This window comes from Camelus bactrianus, chromosome 13, assembly GCF_048773025.1.
Source record: "Camelus bactrianus isolate YW-2024 breed Bactrian camel chromosome 13, ASM4877302v1, whole genome shotgun sequence".
NCBI lineage: Eukaryota > Metazoa > Chordata > Mammalia > Artiodactyla > Camelidae > Camelus > Camelus bactrianus.
Window position 1 is genome coordinate 28,690,035 of NC_133551.1, and position 19,981 is coordinate 28,710,015.

General features: G+C 43.7%; 1 protein-coding gene across 4 annotated transcripts in view; it reads left to right on the forward strand.

Moving 5' to 3' along the window:
* The window catches only part of WLS (Wnt ligand secretion mediator), a 122,658-nt gene that overhangs the window by 69,813 nt on the left and 32,864 nt on the right, over positions 1 to 19,981 (forward strand). For all 4 annotated transcript variants that reach the window (XM_010963424.3, XM_010963425.3, XM_045522988.2 and 1 more), the window contains exons 4-11: positions 1,372 to 1,533; positions 2,588 to 2,724; positions 5,601 to 5,769; positions 7,669 to 7,766; positions 8,130 to 8,193; positions 10,139 to 10,282; positions 11,506 to 11,589; positions 18,431 to 18,584. In XM_010963424.3, coding sequence (XP_010961726.2) covers positions 1,372 to 1,533; positions 2,588 to 2,724; positions 5,601 to 5,769; positions 7,669 to 7,766; positions 8,130 to 8,193; positions 10,139 to 10,282; positions 11,506 to 11,589; positions 18,431 to 18,584 — 1,012 coding nt within the window. The remainder of the gene's footprint in view (positions 1 to 1,371; positions 1,534 to 2,587; positions 2,725 to 5,600; positions 5,770 to 7,668; positions 7,767 to 8,129; positions 8,194 to 10,138; positions 10,283 to 11,505; positions 11,590 to 18,430; positions 18,585 to 19,981) is intronic.

Genomic DNA, 19,981 nt, shown 5'->3' on the forward strand with positions numbered 1-19,981 from the left:
TTTTTAAAATCTCACATGCCATGTCTAGGCAACTCATAGTTCTGATAAGCACTCCTCAGACCTAGAGGATGAAAAGTGATCATGATTGATTAGTGATGTCTCCCGTGAGTGGGACAGGAAAGAGTAGAAGCGCGTAAGCCAGGTGATTGCCTGCTCTGCCTCTGCTTTTGTCATGTGTGTCTCCTGCTCTGTACAAAGATCTGTTTATTGCACTCTAGGCTCTGACCAAGATCACAGAAAGGGCAGACTCCTTGTTATTGTCCTTCCAATTTCTCCACTGGACTTCTTACTCTGAAGATTTACAGAAAATGATGGAGGTCCTGAGGATTCAGGCTTAGAAACACCAAATTCAGTCTCCCTTAGCACTTCCTCAGGAGGTACCAGCAAACATTGAAGCTGATATATGAATATGACAGTGAAGACAGACATTCTGCTGCTTTATCAGAGAAGGGTCCCTGGCTGATAAAGCTCATGCCTCTGCATGTCCACACTTACCCACCTACCCCTACCCCTTGACCAGGGCACGTGGCCATGTGTCCTGGGGTAGAAGAGCAGAAGTTAGTTTTCAAAAGCAAGCTGTGCCCCTACTCGCCAATCTCCCATTGCCGTGTGCTGGCTAGGACCTGTTAAATTTCTTGGCAGGAAGTCCAAGAGGCTTTCCTAGAAACTGAGCTATATTTATACTTTTTAATTAAAATTTCTGCTCCCTTCTGCCATCTTGTCTCTTGGGCAGTTGGAAAGCTTTTGAGGCAGAAAATGGCAAGAGGTCATCTCTAGCAAACTAATCTCATTATTCTCTTTCATCCTTTTGTGTCTTTCCAGATTCCAATGGCTCCTTGGGTTTTTTGGTTTTTTTTTTTTTTTTTTTTTTTTGGGTGGTCAAATCAGTAAAAAGAAAATATTTTCAGCTTCTTACACCCTTTCCTGCAGGCCAAAACCATGTAAATAATTAGCCATCATCCAAGAATGTGATGAACATTAGCAAGGGCTTCTTCCTGAATATTTAAGGAGTTGACCGTTTCACAGTGCCTTTTGGGTCTCTGATGATACCCTGCAAATAGCCCTGGTAGACAAGGGTAGTCTGATGCAAGGCTCTAACAAGGATTGAAGAGCTGAGAAAGGTGTTGAAGAAAGAAATTTCTGCTCATTACCTAAAATTTCGGGTTTTACTGTGGCTTTTTTTTTTTTTTTTGGAGATGGGTAGTTGGCAGACATACCATGCCTCTGGTGTACCCTGTTACCTGTACCTCAAAGGTATATGTTTAAGCATTAACTTTTTGGAATTGGTGCTATTGAGGCAAAAGCCAGATAATTCAGACATAGTCTATTGGAAATAGTGACCCTGCCTCAAACCCACCACTCTTCTTCCAGACCCCGGAACATGAGGGCCGATACTATGAATGTGATGTCCTTCCTTTCATGGAAATCGGGTCTGTGGCTCATAAGTATTACCTTCTAAACATCCGGCTGCCTGTGAATGAGAAGAAGAAAATCAACGTTGGGATAGGAGAGATAAAGGATATTCGACTGGTGGTAAGTGAATCTGATTGATCCAGGCAGCCTGTGACATCAGAGCACTGGCTAGGAACACTGGTTTGTGAGCATGTATTGGGAGGAACCTCCATCTCACTCTTGGCATCTCCATGTCTCAATTATTTCACCGAGAAGTAAGAATAATAACAAACCCATGATGGCTGAAATCATAAATTTGTGTGAGAGACTATAGAAATGGACAGTAATGCAATTGTTGTGTCCTTTCAAAGTTTTAATATAATGATCATGATTGCATAATGAATAACACCAAGATAAAAGTAAGTTTTCTTTTTACGTGTTTCACCTTGCAAGCACCGATGTTAAAGGGAGCAGTGGTGGTTTAGGTTCTTTCCATTTTGTCTCTTTAGCAGAGAAAAAAGTAAAACGTGGAACAAGACTTTAAAAATCTAATTTAGATTTTTTTAATTTAAGGAACAAATACGTATTTATTGTAGAAAGCTAGAAAGTGCAAGTAAACACACAGTAGAACATAAAAATCACCTGTGGTAGCCTACCATCTAGAGAAATAAGCACCTTGATGTTTAGCTAGATCTCCTTCCGGATTTTTTCCATATATATTTTATATATATATAAAATCCTTTCCTTACAAAAAAGGGATCATACTCAATTGTTCCTTGCTTTTTAAAATTTTATGGTATATTGTGAATACAATATAAATACACTTTGCAATATGTCCACAGTATGGATTTACCTTAACACATTTTACCAATGCCAACATTTTGGGCATCTAAGATAGCTCCAATTTTTCAATGAAAATGTTACAGAAAAATCTTTGATCATGTTCTTAATCATTCCCCGGGGACAGAGTGAGTCTATTTTTATGCCTTCTGATTTACCTGTCTGCAGTGCCTGAGGAGGGGTCAGGGGAGGCGGGTGGGGAGTATGAAGACACTACATGCTGTGGATGTTAAAGCTCTTGATCTTGAGAGTTCGGCAGAAAAGGTCTCTATTGACCTCTCCCCAAAATGCATCTGCCGGTAGAAGTAACACTAAGATATATTGGCTTTCAAAATCATGGTTGGTCTCTGTGCAGGGCATTCACCAAAACGGAGGCTTCACCAAGGTGTGGTTTGCCATGAAGACCTTCCTCACCCCCAGCATCTTCATCATTATGGTGTGGTACTGGAGGAGGATCACCATGATGTCTCGACCCCCAGTGCTGCTGGAAAAGTAAGAGCTGACCTGGGAGCACTCTTAAGGAACACTGGCATCCTGTGATTTGCCTGCCGTGGTCCTGGTTTCGCTGGAGTCTAGTTCAAGTGGTCCGTGTGTTACTTGGGCTGTGATGTGACCAGGAATTATCCTGGACTCCCTTGTCTCCTTCAGCTTTCACTTGCAAACTGTGATTAAGTCCTAGGGGTTCTACTGCTCTCAGTTCCCACTCTCTGTTCTGTCTTTGCTCTTCATTCCCGTGCTCTGAATCAGATATTTCTCTCTTTTACTGGGGATGAACTGCCTTGCGCCTAACTGATCCCAACCCCTCTCACCTCCAGAAGGATGACGTTCCTGTAGATACATCCCCTTTTCTCTCCCACATTGTTGCCTCTTTCCTTTCTGCTCCCATTAATATACGAGCACACTCTACCATCGCCCATTCTTAGTCAAAACTCTTTGTACTGCCTTCTGAAGCCACCGCACCTTTTTCTGCTCCTCTTTACAACAGAACTCCTCAAAAATCTTGTCTGTTCATTGTTTCCTCCTGTTCTTCTTTGAGCCCATTCCACACCTTATTAAAATTGCTCTTGACAGGATCACCAGGGACCGCCTCATGCCAAATCCAATGCTCATTTCTCAGTCCTCCCTTTCGTTGACTCTTCATCAGCATTTGACATAATCGATCACTCCCTCTTCTTCATAGAGCCTCCTCGACCTGTCTCATGGTTCTTCTCCTCCTTTGCTGACCATCACTCAGTTATTGTGGCTGTTTCCAGGCATCTTTCCAAGCCCTTAAACTGTGGAGCCAGGTCTCAGTCTTTGGACCTCTTCTCTTCATTAGCTAAGCTTCTTTCCCAAGTGGTCTCATCTGCTCTTGTGGTCTTAAAAATCATCTACACCCCTGTGACTCTTCGTTACATGGTCAACCTCAGCTTCTCCAACTCTAGACCAAAGTATTTCACCTGTTTATTGAACATCTTAACTTACACAAAAATAGAACACATACAAAGAACCACACTTGTTTTCCCCCCACTTCACTTTCCTTCCCTTTCCTCTTTCCAGGCATCCTCATCTTAGGAAACGGCAGCTCCATCCTTCAGCTGCTCAGGCTAACACGTAGGAGGCATCCTTCACTTCTCCTTTTCTCACACCCCTCTTCCAGCACACCAGGGATCTCACCATTTCCGCTGTGACCTCCCTAAACTAACTCACCGAGATTTCTCATTTCTCACCTGGACTATTGGAAGCAGCCTTTCCACTGCTCTCCTTGCTTCCATCATTTTGCTTCCTACGTTCTATGCACACAGCAGCCAGACTGTTTCCTTTTAAGTAGAAATCAGATCACTCTTCTGCTCAAAGCTCTCTGTTGGCTTTTTATTTCCTTTGCGCTGGCCTGTAAACCCTGACGATCCGGACCCTCACCACCTCTGACTTCATCTCCTGTTCTGTCCACCACCCGCCATCCACCTTGGCGGTGCTCAGACATGCCGGCACGCACTCACCTTGCAGCCTCTGCACTTGCTGTTCTTGTCATCTGAAGTGCTCCTTTGCAGGTATCTCATTTCCTTCAGGCCCTGATATAATGTCTGTCTTAGAGGCTTCCTCCTGTCTACCTTATTTAAATTGCACCACATCATTCTCCATTCACTTACCTTGCTCTATGATACTTCTTCATAATACTCATTCTCTATTATCATGCCTCACCCCATCTGAATACAAGCATCCCTGAGCAGGATCCTCACCCTACTTTATTTACTACTGTATCCTGGAATCATGGCTGGCACATAATAGGAGCTCAATAAAAAAGACTTTGTTGAATGAATACATGAATGAATGAATGAATGAATCATGTCACTCCATGGTTTAACCTTCTTACTGGATCCTCAGTCCTTATAAGATAAATTTCAAATTCTGTAATGAAGTATGCAAGTTTCTTCATGAGCTCAGCCTTTTCTTTCTTTTTTTTTTAGATTTCTCTGGTATCATGTCCTGGCATTTCCTGAAGTGTGCCACATGTAGTTCCCCAAATGATTCAGGCTGTTCCAGGTCTCTGTGCTTCCATCCAGGCTCTTCCCTCTGTTTGGGATGCCCTTCCACCTCCCTAACCTTGGCTCACAACTCAGCTCACTTTCTGTCTCGATCAAAGTTAGAAGACCTGGTCACAGCCTGTGCACACTTCAGTTGCTTATTACACTTTACCTGGCTCAGCTACTAAACATACCTCCTCAAATGAAAGAACTGGTCCTGCTCATTTAGGTGTCTGTGGCCCTAACAAAATGCCTGGTACATGATCTGTGCTTAAAAAACACAGCATGAAAGTATGAATAAATCAGTAACAAAATAAACGATATTTTGGTAGAAAAGTGGCAATTAACAGGGGAAAAGCAAAATAAAAATGAAACAAGCAGCTAAAATAATTTATACTTCATATTGTTTGGAGTCATGTATTATTGAAACAAATATGCTTATGTAATTCATAGTTGCTGAGGATAGCATAATAATGAGTGTTTTTAATGGTCAGGTTAATGATACCCTGAATAGGTAAGAGAGGATAATTATATTCAATGAAGTCTGTTAAGAAGGCAAGGAGGGTAAAAACATTGCAGGAAGCTCCCAATCTGAGGTGGCACCAAAATAAAGCTGAGAACATTCAGTTACTATATAGAAAGATTAACATAACCGTCCTTTACTCTGCAGTGGTGCCAGTGAAGGAAGATGTTTTGTATCTCCGTGTAAAATCTTACTGTGAGAGTGAAGAAACTGGTCATATGGTTTCAGTCCCAATGTGTAACATCATCTCAGTTCCGAAAACTGGGTTTTGATTTTTGAATCAAAAAGTTTTTGCCTCCCAGAGGATTAAAGCAATTTCCCTGATATTTTCTCACCATCAGAGTCATCTTTGCCCTGGGGATTTCCATGACTTTTATCAACATCCCAGTGGAATGGTTTTCCATCGGGTTTGACTGGACCTGGATGCTGCTGTTCGGCGATATCCGTCAGGGCATCTTCTACGCAGTGCTCCTCTCCTTCTGGATCATCTTCTGTGGCGAGCACATGATGGTAAGCGCCCCAGGGGACAGGAGGAGACAGTGGGTGAGGCCGAATGAACTAGTGGATACAGGAGCCCGCTCCAGAGCCCTGGAGTCGGACTCTTGGTTCAGATCCCTGTGTCACCCCTTATAAACTAGCTGCTAAGTGACGTAATCTCTCTGAATCTCAGGTTCCTCATCTATAAAATGCAGTGTAAAGGATAATGTACAGGGTTTTTGTGGGGTTTAGATGAGATAATGTGAATAAGTATTTAGCAGAACGTAAACACACAAACTTTAATGATTATCACTACTTCTTGTCCTTTGGCTTTAGCCCTGCTTGTCCCCAGGACCAAGGTAACCACTAGAGATTGTGGTTACCAGATCTGTCCAGCTGGCAGTATGTCCAGGTGGCCTAGTAACCCCTATTACCCTGAAATGCTGACCTCCTTGGTCTCAGCTTGTCCAGACACCAAATCGTATTTCAAGAGGAACTGAAGGTACCACGGATAAAAATAAAAATGGTGCAGTCATCACGCTGTGGCAGAGATGATAAGCCAGCTGGAGCTTGGTCCTTGTGTCAGGCACATGGGCCTCATAGTAGATGGACTCTTAAATTCCGCTATGGTTTGATCATTGCTTCTGAAGTCTTGCAGCCTTCCCAGGAGAGCCATGAGAGGAGAGGGAGGCTTCTCCTCACTGCTGGGGTGGGCCTAAGGGGTCCTCCAGCAGATGCACTGACAGTGAGCCCCGGCAGCGGGGACTGGGTGTGGAGGGGCTCAGGGACAGCGGCAGGACAGCCAGCCAGGGCGATTGCCTGGCCTGGGTGCTACGGCATGTCTTTCACCCTTCCTGGTTTCCCCACTTTACATCCTCCATTTTCTGTCTCTTACCACCTTTGTGTATCTATCAAGAGGAACCATTCTTGTTTCTAATGAAGATAGAGCATATCTATTTTCCTGATCATAAGAGACCTCTCATACTAGATAAATTTTTATTGCTTTTGAGTCTTTTGTCCTCTGGAACCACCCCATCTTAACAACCACAAGTGGTAAATCACGTAGGAATTTAACTGTGAATGAGTTATTTTGTGGACCACAGAACTTTCACTGCCTAAGGTATGTTGGAGCACAAAACCTGCCACCCCAAACCAGAATATCTCTGTGGCATGTGAGTTATTTCGAGCTGAAAACAATCAAGACCCAAAAGACTCAGGAAGAAACTTTGACCTTCCCCCTGACTGCCTTAAAGAATTAAAGGTAGAGGGCCCAAGAATTAAAGATAGAGTTATCATGGGAGCTATCTGCAAAGAAGGGGGGCTGGGGGTGGTTGGGGAGAGCTCTAGGCTGGGCCTAAAAGATGGGAGTTTCCTCCATCTCTGCAGGACCCAGCAAACATTTATTTACCAGACATTTGCTTTCCATTTCCACGTGAATTGCCTTCTTATCCTTTGAAGTCCCAAACCACTACCCACAACATCCTCTTTTGTCTTTAGCTGAGGGTGATATTTAAGGTGAGAGTTTTGGCCATTTGGACAGGTTATTCAGTTTTCCTGGGACTCTCCCTTGGGGACATGTTATTAAACTTTTGTTTGATTTTTACCTGTTAATCTGTCTCACGTCAGTCCAAGTCTTAGACCAGGTAGACAAACCTGGAGAGGTAGAGGAAAAGATCTTCCTCCTAGACAGGGACAAGGCCTTTCTTTGTGTTCCCGTAGCATCCTGTTCCCTTGTGGAAGGGCGAACAACAATGAGCTCCTCAGGGACAGAGAATTTGGTCTCACTCATCCTGGTATGCTAGAGTCTAGCAGATGCTTGGTGCACAGCAGGTGGTCAGCAAGGATTGTTTGAATGACCAATGACTGGCTCACCTGCGGAGTCACTTAGCCCTCCCCCGTCTTTGCCTCACTTTTCAACTTGGTTTTTCTCAGGATCAGCACGAGCGGAACCACATAGCAGGGTATTGGAAGCAAGTCGGACCCATTGCTGTTGGTGCCTTCTGCCTCTTCATATTCGATATGTGTGAGAGGTTAGCAGGGGACTGTGGGACTCTGGGCTGAAATGAGTGTCACCATGTTCACTCCCAGCTCTTTAGAAAAAGTATTTAAAAAGGAGAGGGGTGGTTGGGAGCCTGTGGGATGAAAGCATTGGCCATGGTCACATCCTCAGATTAAAGACTGGGATGAGATCAAAGACAGAGCTCTTTACAGATGCAAAATATTTGAGCTGTTCATACTCTTCAAACTCCGTCTCTCTTTAAGTCCTCTGTGACTTAGTCTAAATACAGCCCCCACCCCTCCAGGCTGAAAAGCTGGGAGTATGTAAAAAGGAAAGTTCCCCTTTGCCTCTGTATTAATAGTGTCTTGCTTTTCCATCTTGTTTCTCTTTGTAGAGGGGTGCAACTCACAAATCCCTTCTACAGTATCTGGACGACAGATGTTGGAACAGAGCTGGCTGTATCCTTCCTTGATGGGCTCAGGGTTTTATTTCTTCCTGTAGCTGCCTGGTCCCCATGATCATTTTCTAAGTCACGCTGATGATCTCCATATGTGCTCAGCCAGGGCTTTGATCTTCAGACCAATGATAACGGCACAATTAAGGCAGATAATGAGAAGAATTAATGCTTGCTTTCAACCCCAGGTAAGAGCAGGCAAAACAGAGGTTGCAGCTCATCCCCATGGCAGAGGGATCAGAGTTGCTGGTCTTACTGCTGCCTGTCTGAATTATCTATTATACACTTGTTTACCACAGACTGAAGCATGACTAGCTTTTCCCTGGAGCCACGGAGATTCGTCTCTGGGCCCCTGCGGGAGAGCCTGTTTCTGAAGTCATCTGTGTGCAAGACTTCTTACACTGACCTTGGTGTGCTGGCATCCCATGCCGCTGCTGTTCACTTCCAAGACCCAGTGGAGATAAGGCTAAGGTGATTAGTTCCAGAGGAGTCTTGGAGGCTCCTGGTTGGCTGGCATAAAACCCGTCTGAGTCATCTTCGTGAAGCAGAAGCGACAGTCTTAGCTTATCCCTTTTAGGATGCTGGATTTAAATAATTTATCTCCCACAATAATATGTTAAGTGCTTCAAGATTAAAAGACTGTCCTCTTGGAGAGGCGAAAAAGGCTTGAGTTGTTTTCTTCCGTGATGGATATTATCTTGTCATATGCTGGTAAATATGCTTTGTCTGGCCATGATGTTTATATTGGCTTCTCAGTATCACAAAAATTTTGTAAGCCAACTGATCAATAGTATCACTGCTTTAAAGATGAGGGTATTGAGCTCCTCCTTTCCCCCATCCCCCCACCAAAAGATGTTAGCTGCACAACACCAGGAATATTTATCATGTTAAATCCACCGCAACCCTTGCATTCTGTAGATATGATGGAGGTCCAGGGAGGCAAACAAATGTCAAGGCCTGCAGCATAACTCTATTCTCTCATCCAAGGGCACCACTGATTTTAGGGAAGAAGAAACTGCATTCGATATATTATTTAATGAAATACAAATGCCGAGTTCACGCTTGTTAACATTTTAAAAATATGCAACTTGGGGTGTGGTTGTAGCAGAAGGGAGTTGGAGTCTGGTCACCTGCCTCCCAAAGCCAGCTCACTCCACCCTGAGCCTTGATGGTTCTCAGATTAAGTTTTAAAGATCAGCCTCAGATTGTATTGCCCCCCACCCTCAATTCCCACCTTGGCCATGTGTCCTGCTTTTGGTTCCAATTGACAAGATTTTTCTTGTGGTGGCAGAAGATGGCAGATAGAACTCCATCCCTGCTTTTACTTCAAGAACTTCAATCCCATGCTCAGCATCCCTTGCAGCTGCTGCTGCTGCACCCAGCCCTCACGCCATCCTCTCCGGACGCCAGGGCATCTCAGTCACCTCATACAAATCCAGGGATGAGCCCAGTGGTTCCCAGACTTGGTTATACTTGGGTTTCCTAGCCCCTGGACAGTCTCATTCTGCATATCAGTGGGACCTAGGCACCTGTGTTTTTAACTTTTGAGGTGACTTTAAGGCTGCTTTCTGCCTGACCAGTATTGTACAACCAATATCCAATATTTTAGTGCTTTTCAAATTTACTATGCATATGGCTGTGCTGGGGACCTTGTTAAAAGGCAGGTTCTGACTCAGCAGCAGGTCCAGGGTGAGCCCTAGAGCCTACATTTCTAACAAGCAAGGCTTTGTTCCTCTTCTTACAGAGCTTGGATAGCAATTTGGGACATTCCTCACTGGTACTTTTGTGTCAGAAAACCTCTCTGTTGTGGATATTAGAGTGCCAGGCTTTAGTATTTTATCCCCCTGAAAATCACCTAAATATCTAGAGACAAAGAGTATTGACACAGATCTGGGGAGAAGTGCTGGGGTCCTTGGCCAGCCTGCCATTTCCTTGACTGGACACCTCAGATGGCCTTCATCATCGTGGCTGGGATCTGCCTCTGCCTCTACTTCCTGTTTCTGTGCTTCATGGTCTTTCAGGTGTTTCGGAACATCAGCGGGAAGCAGTCCACCCTGCCAGCCATGAGCAAAGTCCGGCGGCTGCACTATGAGGTGAGCACGTCTCTCGACCCATTCAGGAACTCACTGCCGCCTGCTTGATGTGAAAACACACACACACACACCCCTACACCTGGAGACTGGAAGCTTTTATTTCAAATACACGCTGAGAGATTCTCATGTAATGTCGGGTCTCTGGGCAAAATAAGAGGCTAAGTCCCACTCTGAGAAACATCTACTTTTCTGGCCTGTCTCGATCTTGGAGTTTTCTGTACTATAAATGCCTTTCTATCCCCAGTGAGGAGTGAACTTGTTCAGCAGGCTCCTCAGCTTCGGAATGGAATGTAGGCGCGTGCTAGATGGGAGATCTGATGACGGTAGAATTAGGTTTTGGCTTGGGGGGAGCCTTTATTTAAGGTTCCCTTGCTGAGAATCAGCTTTAAGATTGGGGTTCAGCCCAGGTGATCTGATTTCCAGACTTCGAGAGACCACATTCCCCCTAAAACATCCAACAGGGGCTCACAATAGGGTTCAGTAATCTCTATTTATAGATCGTGGCCCTATTCAGATGAAGCACTCGACATCCTCAAATCTCGAATGCAGGTGACACATTCTTAATATTTCAAGGATCGCTTGGGCTCTTGCCTAAGTGGCTGCCCTTGGAGGCATGGGCCTAATTCCTCTGTGTGAAGAGAAACAGGAACTGCAGAACCACAGGGTTTTTATATGCAGTGGAAATAAGAGCCCCTGAACAGGAGGCATCCTCTGATACACAGGTACCCTCAAATCCTGCTTGCAGGAAACCGTGGGCCCTTTGGGGAGCTTTGCTTGTCTCTAGGGCTGGAGCGACACATGAGAAAATTCAACCAAATCCACTTCATGTTGATTAATATGCACATTTCTTTTTGTTCACTGGAGCAGAATTTTATTACAACCGCAGAAAACTTGGATTTGGTAACTTTGAACCCTTGCAGAGAAGCATAACCAGCTTAGCAGGGAAATTAGCAGCCTCGTGACGTGCTGTGCATATAATTTCCCAGACTCTGGTATCACTGTTTCATGAGAGATAAGAACCTAGGAAATATTTGGCCGAAGAAATTCTTCAGCCACATTCACATCTGCAGGAGAAATGTTACTTTGTGAAATTATTTTACTGTCACTCTTAGGGATTTGGTTTTACAGATTTCTTTAAAATTAGCTTTTTATAGATTTACATGTTAAAAAAAAGGATGGATGGTAGCTGGTAGAATGTTAAACTGCTCTTTCTGTCCTAACAGGGGCTAATTTTCAGGTTCAAGTTCCTCATGCTGATCACCTTGGCTTGTGCTGCCATGACTGTCATCTTCTTCATTGTTAGTCAGGTAAGTGGAGCCTGAGAGGTCAGGATGAGAATGTCCCTGGAAAAGTGCCTCTACTTTGCACAGAAAATTCTATAGAACTACTAAGAAAGGAACAGAGAGGCTATGATTCTGGGCAGCTGACCAAGCTATTTTTTTTTTAATTGAAGTATAGTGATTTACAATGTTGGGTTAATTTCTGGTGTACAGCATAGTGATTCAGTTATATTCTTTTCACTATAGGTTATTATAAGGTATGGACTATAGTTTCCTGGGCTATACAGTAGGACTTGGCTGTTTATCTATTTTATATATAGTAGTTTGTATCTGTGAACCCCAAACTCCTAATTTATCCCCTCCCTTTCCCCTTTGGTAACCATTAGTTTGTTTTCTATGTCTGTGAGTATGTTTCTGTTTTGAAAGTAAGTTCATTTGTGTCATTTTTTAAGATTCCACATATAAATGATACCATATGATATTTATCTTTCTTTGTATGATAATCTCTAGGTCCATCCATGTTGCTGCAAATGGCATTATTTCATCCTTCTTTATGGCTGAGTAGTATTCCACCGTATATTGTTGATGGCCATTTAGGTTGTTTCCATGTCTTGACCAAGCCATTTTTTTAGGATGCTCTAATCTGGGACTAGTTATCACTTGGCCAGAGGTAGACTGAATTTTCCTTTCAGTACAGCCTTGTAGGAGGAAAAAAGTTGCTAAATAAAGTAGAAGCCTACAGCTAGATTGAAAGGCACTTGTTTCCTTTACTTAAGAGAATAAACTTTTCAAGCCCTGTAGCAGAACAAGGAAGTATTAATTTGATTTGATCTTTATCTAATATTAACATAGATCCTTTTACAATCCATCAGCCATTCTTCGTAACAATTATATTGCCACTTAAACAGGAAATGTAATTCAAAAGCCCCCTTGGTAGAGCCTTATCTTTCTGCCAGTTATTTCCCAAACTCATAATTTTACCATACTTGAAAAATTCTCAGTAATGATTTTCAATATAGGTAGCTCGTTCTAGAAAGTGTGAAGTATCATTTAAGTCATACATATTATGTATCTATCATCCATTTGAGCTTCACAAAAATCTTATGGCTAAATAGTATAAGAACTGTTATTCCATTTGCTAGAATATGAAATCTAATGGCTTTAGAGACATTTCCCATTTATGCTGTTTTCCTGCTGGGTGGGACTATGGATGGATTACTTAACGGTTCTAAGGTTTAATTTTCTTATCTGTAAAGTGGTAAAATAGTAGCACCACCTGAAGAAGGTGTCGGTAGGGACCATGCGCAGTAATGCTTGCGCAGTGACCTGCAGAGGGCCCGGCACACCGTGAGTGAGAAGAGCTGTGCTCTTGTGAGTGGCAGGAAGGGTGAAGGTCGTGCTGAAGGCTATCTGGTAACTTAGGGACTAGAATCCGGTCCTTTAGATTTTCTTTGCCAATTGCTCTGTCATCTCTATATTTGGTGAAAATTGAGAATGTTAGTAGTGCAGACAAAGCCTTAGGATAAGACTTGCCCTGTTCTGCTAGCAGGCTTCCTTTTGCGAGACAGACTCCTAAGCTTTTTTGTGTCCTGGACCCCCTAGGCCGCCTTAGGTGAAGGACATGGGACTCTTCTTTGAATGTTTTTAAATGAGCAAAATAAAATACTTTGGATTTCAAAGAGAATTAGGTAGGTAGGTAGATAGATCGATAGACAGACGGATGGATGGATGATATATATTTGCAGTTATACCTATTACAGAGACTTCAGGTTTATAACTAATTGGTATAAAAATATGATTTCTATTGGTGACAAAATTACAGGTGGTGTTAATACTACAGGGATTTGATTTCTACATTCATACTTGACAGAAATGGTAACTTCCAGCTAGAGACTAGTGAAAATAAAGGTAGAATTTTTTCCTGCTCCAGTTCACCAACCCCTTGAATTCTATCCAAGGATACTTGGGGGTGCCTTTAACCCCTGGAACCCTGTTGGCTACACCCTCTGGGCAGTGTTCATGTTGCTGCTGAAGGCTGAAGTGAGTAGAGAAAAATAAAACAAATACACATACATATCTCCAGAAGTTCTGTTCACCACCTCTGCTTTGACCTGTAACAGTGCTGTGTTTGTAGCAGACTGTTTATAAAACCTTGGAAACTACACCCTGCCCTCCAAATGCAGTAAAAATATTTCAAATTCTGAATGGTTTTTTTATTCAACCAGCAGAGGCTCAACCAAGGGTGTCTGAGGCCAGACTTATCCCCTGGCTGATTCCCTCATGTGACCAAATGCTTTCCAGTCCTCCGATCCCTCAGTAATGCAGTGTGACACCTAATACCGTCCGTTCTGCGAGGCTGAGAGAGCAGGACGCACTCCTTGGAGAAGCGGAATCTTAAGGAAGATGAGCTGAATAATAAAAGGAAGGAAGGACACCTTTGCCCCTAACATGTTTCTGCCACTTTAGAAAGCTGAAGGTGTTCTCCCCCAGCCCTTCCCGCTGACCCTCCTGTTTCTGCAGGGTCCCTCCCACCTGGAGTCAAGAGGGACATTGGCTGATTTAAGGCAGCTACATGTTGCCTGAACTTAATCTTAGACATGTTTAATTAGTGCACCTTTTTGAAGCAAAGGAGGCCAGCCTTCCAAGTCACAGAGTTTGGGGCTTTTCTTTGGAGAAAAAGCTTAACATTCTACTGCCCCAGTATTTTCTAACAGGGCTCCAGTTGGTGGCTGGCTTTTTATATCTGCTGCGACAGTCAGCCTGGAGTGGATTTCAACTCTAAGGGGGTAGCAATGAGGGCTTTTGGATTCCATTAGCTCCTTACATTCCCCCTGCTGGGTTATTTTTTTTTAACGTTTATTTATAGATATCTAAGACGTTTTCAGGCATAACTCTCAGTGTCCCAGGTACTGTATTAATACAGTCATCAGAGGATTTATTTTTTAATGTCATTTTGGAATGTCTCAGCAATGAGCTCACCTGAAAGAAAACCTATTGGGTAACTTTTTGAAATGGATCCCAGCCTTAGGTAAAAGGAATGTATTAAAACTCCCATTATGCTCTCAGGCTTGCTGGGAGAGCCTGCATTTAAGCCCCATGAAATATAATGCGAGGGGATCTCGCCAGGATATTGAAGCTCTGAGGCCAGGAATGAAAGGCCGCTGGAAGCTGTGGAATGCAGTGACCTTGAGGCTTTGTAGCTGGGGACTGAGGTGCTGTCTTTTAATGCCTGCCATTTTAACGGCCTCGGTCATAGCAACCAAGCTGGCATATCACAGTCTGGTGTTTTAGCCCCTTCACTCTGGAAAAGAAAGAGGTGTTCCATTTAGAGGTGGCAGGCAGTTGGGAACAGAAGTGCAATGCAGGCGAGAAGGTCACCAGCCTTCACTGAGAGGACTCCAGGTGCCTGACATTCAGGTCAAGCCACATGCAGGAGGCTCCCAGAGAGCCTGTCCCCAGCTCTTTTTGTGTGTGTGATCACTTCATTCTGCTACTTACAGAGGAAATGTTTCCAGTAAGAGAGCCTGTGTCTGGGATTTGGAAATCTTGTTGTGAAGTGGAATGTTGGTTGTCAAGACTACTGTGTGTAAAGGGCTTTGACCTTCACTTGGCTACAGGGCTGTAATTGGGTGGTTTCACACAAAAGTAAATTGTTCAGATGTGGAATCAGGAAAAACAGGGACTTTGAGAAATAAGATTTTAGGCAGAGGAGAGACTCTTTTTTTCCCTGGTTGGGGCTACCTGACTTTTCTATCCGAAAGTGAAAAGGGCTGACTGTCACCTCTTTGCCTTGCCATTATTCAGATTTTGGATTTACAAGGCCTGCTCTGTTGAGGCTGCTGGTTGTGGTACATACTGGTGGGAATGTACTGAGAGCTCCGGGCATGAATAATTGAGAGAAGAGAGGGGAAGGCAGGTCTCCCAACAGTAGAGTGACAGTAGGTAGACAGTCCATTTCTGCAAATTCAGCTCTTTGCCCTCAGCAGGAAATAATATATTTAGAGATGACAAATTAAATAGTATAGGTAATTCTGCCACTGCATTCGAAACGGGTGCATGTGTCCCAAAGCAAACATGAAATGGGGGCATGAATCTACTCTTTCCTCAGTCAGCCCTGGCTCCAGTGTGTCCCTCATGGTACAAGAATCTCATTTCAGTGGTTCTGCTGTAAAATTGTGTCTTGCATATATATCCAGTTTATTATATACCACACATTACTACGTCTGGGATCTGTAGTGCATATATATATATATATATATTACTATACAGATTTGAATACAGAAACCTGTGTATGTGTGTGTGTGAATATATTATATCTATGTAATAATGTGCATTATGGTCAATTAAGTGAATTTCAAGGGAAATTTGACCTGACATAAAAGTTGTTTCATATGCTAACTTAAGAGACTCACCCTTTTTGTATAATGGGTAGGAATGCCTTTTTTGGAGTCAGAACCACAACTTCCTGGCTGAGCAGTCTTGGGCAAGATAATCTCTGTGTCATAGTTTATCCATGAGTTTTGAGTGCAAATATTACCCACCCACCTCACAGAGTTGTTATTCAGACTAAATAATACCTTCCATGAAAAATTCTTAGTAAAGTGCCTGACGTATCATTAGTGTTGAATAAATATTAACTATTATTATCCTTGTTATTATATTTAAAAATCTTCACTTTATTACCTGTGTTAACACTTATTACCTGTTGTTTTGAGTGATAATGGAAGAACATAGTAGAGAGCACTGTGTAAATGAAATTGTACTCACTAGCCATTGACCGCTCATCTTACTTTTAAGTGTAATTATGGTTTACTACGGAATGCAGTATCTTCTCTTAACTTCTCAGTCAGATATTTCCTAAAGGCGACTCTTCCCAGCCCCTCTTTCTACCTCCGTGGACCGGTGCTGGCATTCCTGCACATCCCTGCATCCCCGTCTATGTTGATTCACCAGGCGTCTGTCTGGAGAGCACCACTGTGTACTGGGCGTGCAGGTGTTTCCTTCCATGGGTCAGTTATGCCGATCCCAGCAAGATTCCATTTCAGCAGAGTTGTCACTGCTGAGTGTCCCCAGCTTGGATCACAGGAGGGAGGCTCTCCTACAGGCCCTTCCCTAGCCGACGGGGCCACTGCCATGACAGAGCAGAGGAAAGTGGGAGCAGTCTTACCCCTCCTTACCTTCAGTTCACCCAGCCTGGCCTCCCCTCTGTGACCGCACAGAAGAGCTCCCTTTGTTATGACGACAGGTACATATATTTCCAAAAGCTATCTTAAGGCCCCTTCTCCTCTTCTGTTATATACATTAAAAACCATCTTAAGTATGCTCTAAGTATTGTAATTTTTATAAAGTTAGGATATTCTGTACTTACACGTAAGAAGAGTGACATTTGCAGAGGTTGCTAAGCGGTCCTAAATAGCTTGAATGCTGGTACACTGTTTTAAAATCATTAATGGTTATGAAGTCCTTCTTTGCCAGAAAACATTCCTAAGCATGTCATATAAAGTGAGTTATTTTCCAAAGTAAATAAGAGTTAATGGTGGTGGTTTGTCTATAAACCACAAAAATGGAAAATTATGTATCACCAAGGCCAAACTGAAACTGGTAAGTTTATAATCCATTAACCTGGTTAACTGACACTCCAGGCCTTTCCGAAGGAAATACCTGTACTTAGAGCTTTGTTCTGCCTGGGGCCCCCATGGGTCATGGGTTAGGCTAGGGGTCCCAAATGAATTGAGACCCTCTGCCTGGTACACAGGAGGTGAAATCAGCCTGCTTGTTAAAGTCATTAACATTTAGATGCAGCTTGCCACCTCACACTTTAGCTCCCAGAAGGAGGGGCTCCTGGAGATGGTTTATATAACACAGTCTCGTTAAGCTATCACAGGAGCGTCTGTCTAGTCTAATCCTTTCTTTTACTCTCATTTACGGTTTCCTGTAGCAGGCAGAAGTGGTCAAAATCATTACACTGATCTTAGAGTTGGCATAAATGATTAGTCTCTTGGCTCAACAGTCCTCATGACAGTTCTTCGTGCAAACTGGATGTCATCAGATAGCCCTTAAAACCATTACCAAGTCATTAACATAGACAAAGGCAACCTCAAAACATTCTTGCCAAATTGTAAAGCATATGAAAGCTTCCTAGTTCTCTTCGTGAGTAACTTAACATAGGTGACATTGTAAAATAGGATTTATTGAGTGTCTGCTGTGTGCCAGGAAATTTCTAGAAATATTTTTACTTAATTCTCCTCAGTAATCTTTCAAGTTTTTGTTTTGCACTTAAGAAAACTGATGTTTAGAGTCTTAATCTTACTTCTCTTACATTAAAGGGAAAGTGAGTGGTGGAGCTTGGAACTGAATCCGGGGTCTGTGACTTTAAGCCTGTGCTTTCGCCTTCTCCACATTGCCCCACCCAGGGAAACTAGTCACTCTGAGGATCCATCTGTTTGTTTAACCAGCCCTGTGGTGCATCAGGCACTTAAGCTAGGGCCGTCGCAGAGCTGGTCTCTGCCTGCAGGGAGCTTACATCTAGCTGGGAAGATGGGGGAGGAGGAGTTATTGTTGGTAAGTGTTAGACTCAAGTGCAGTTTCATTAAGTCAGGGATCTCAACGTACTGCTGTTTCAGGAGGAGACACCCCCCAGGTGATGCCGACGTGCAGCCAGGATGAAAACCACTGACTTTGTGCCTCACATGTCGTAAGCCTTCGGTTAGCCTCAGTTCATGCTAGTATGATTCAGATTAAGAAATGGAGTCTCACGTGGCCCTTCCCTTTCCCATACATAGAGGAGACGTGGTGTTTGTGTTAGTTCGTTCCTGTTGGAGTTGTGTTTCTTCTCAGTTCCAACTGAATGTCACTCCTTTTTCCGTAGGTGACCGAAGGCCACTGGAAGTGGGGCGGCGTCACGGTCCAAGTGAACAGCGCCTTTTTCACCGGCATCTACGGGATGTGGAACCTGTATGTCTTCGCTTTGATGTTCTTGTACGCGCCGTCCCATAAGAACTATGGGGAAGACCAGTCCAATGGTGAGTTCCAGTCTCTTTGGCATAGCTTTATTCAGGACGAGCAGGCTTCTGTCTCTACAAGACTTAGAAAGCAAAGGCTCTGGGTTCCCCAGTTAAACTCTCCTCCATGTGTGAACGTGCACCTCCAGGGAGACAAAAAGCCAGCACTGGGCAGAGATTTCTGTAAGTCTGCATTTTTAAAAATCTGTAATACATGTTGGGAATATTGCATTCTAGTCTACAACATGTCCCAGTTTTAGTATGGAAAATTAAGTGTGTTTTCCTCAGTTTTTGGAGCAAAATTGACTGTTGGAAAGCATGCCACATGTATTCTTCTAGTTTGAGAAGCACAGCCTGAGATAGTGAGTGGAGGGGGACTGGCCCCGAGAGTTGAACGGAGTTGGCTTCCTCTTCCCCCTGCTCATTTTCCTGCAAGCCTGTTGACACATCCAAACCAACAGCTGTTCATCTGTCTCTGTAACTGTCCTCCCTGTAGGTGCTAGATGTGCTGTCTTTGATGTTGATGCTGCAGAAAGCCTTGGAGAACTTAGCCAGTTCAGTCATTTTATAGATGAGGAAACTGAGACCCAGGGAAGGATGGGGCTTGCCTGGGGTTTCTCCCCGAGCCACGGTGGAGGGAAGTGAATTCTGCTGCCTAGGCCAGTGCTGTTAACATGGAAGAGGCTCCTGTTTCTTTGCATCCTTAGCCCTGCACTGTTTGCCTCCACCCTTACTCTTTCTCCCACATACCTGCTGTTCCCCAAACCGGAGATGCTCTTTATTAGATCAAAGCCAGTGCCCATCACTCTGTCTCAGAGCAGAGACCAGGACTTTAAGATCTGCACGTCTGCATGGCACTGAGGGTTGGCCTTACTCACAGGATGTGCTCAGCAAGTGTGTGCAGAATGAATGGATTCATATCCTGCCTCCCTCCATCTGGGTCTGATAAAACCCTACCCGTCTCATAGGCCCATTTAAAATATTTCCTCCTACAAACACATTTCTGATCACCCCAGTTGGAGTCCGGCAAATTACATTCAATGGAATATTGTTGCCGTGGGATGTTGGTAGGTTTTAATAGTCAAATAAGTTTGAGAATCATTGGGTCTTTAATCAGCATTAATGCGATTTTTACTGCAAAATATCTTAATGCCTTTAGCACATTAATTTGTATTGTGAGTCTTTTAAGATGGGTGGAGGTAATAGCACTTCCAAATGATGAAATCATCTGGCCCTAAAACCCTTTTGCCAGGCATCTTTGGGAACTAGTGTTCTAAGGAACTGTCCTGGAGGAACGTGGTCACATTTTTCAGGTGACACTCACTGTGTGGGTGTAGGAGATGAGTTCGCCTGTGTCTTCCCTCTCCTGCTGGAACCCTGGAACACTAACTCCTGGTGGGCAAGGACTGGTTCTTAAG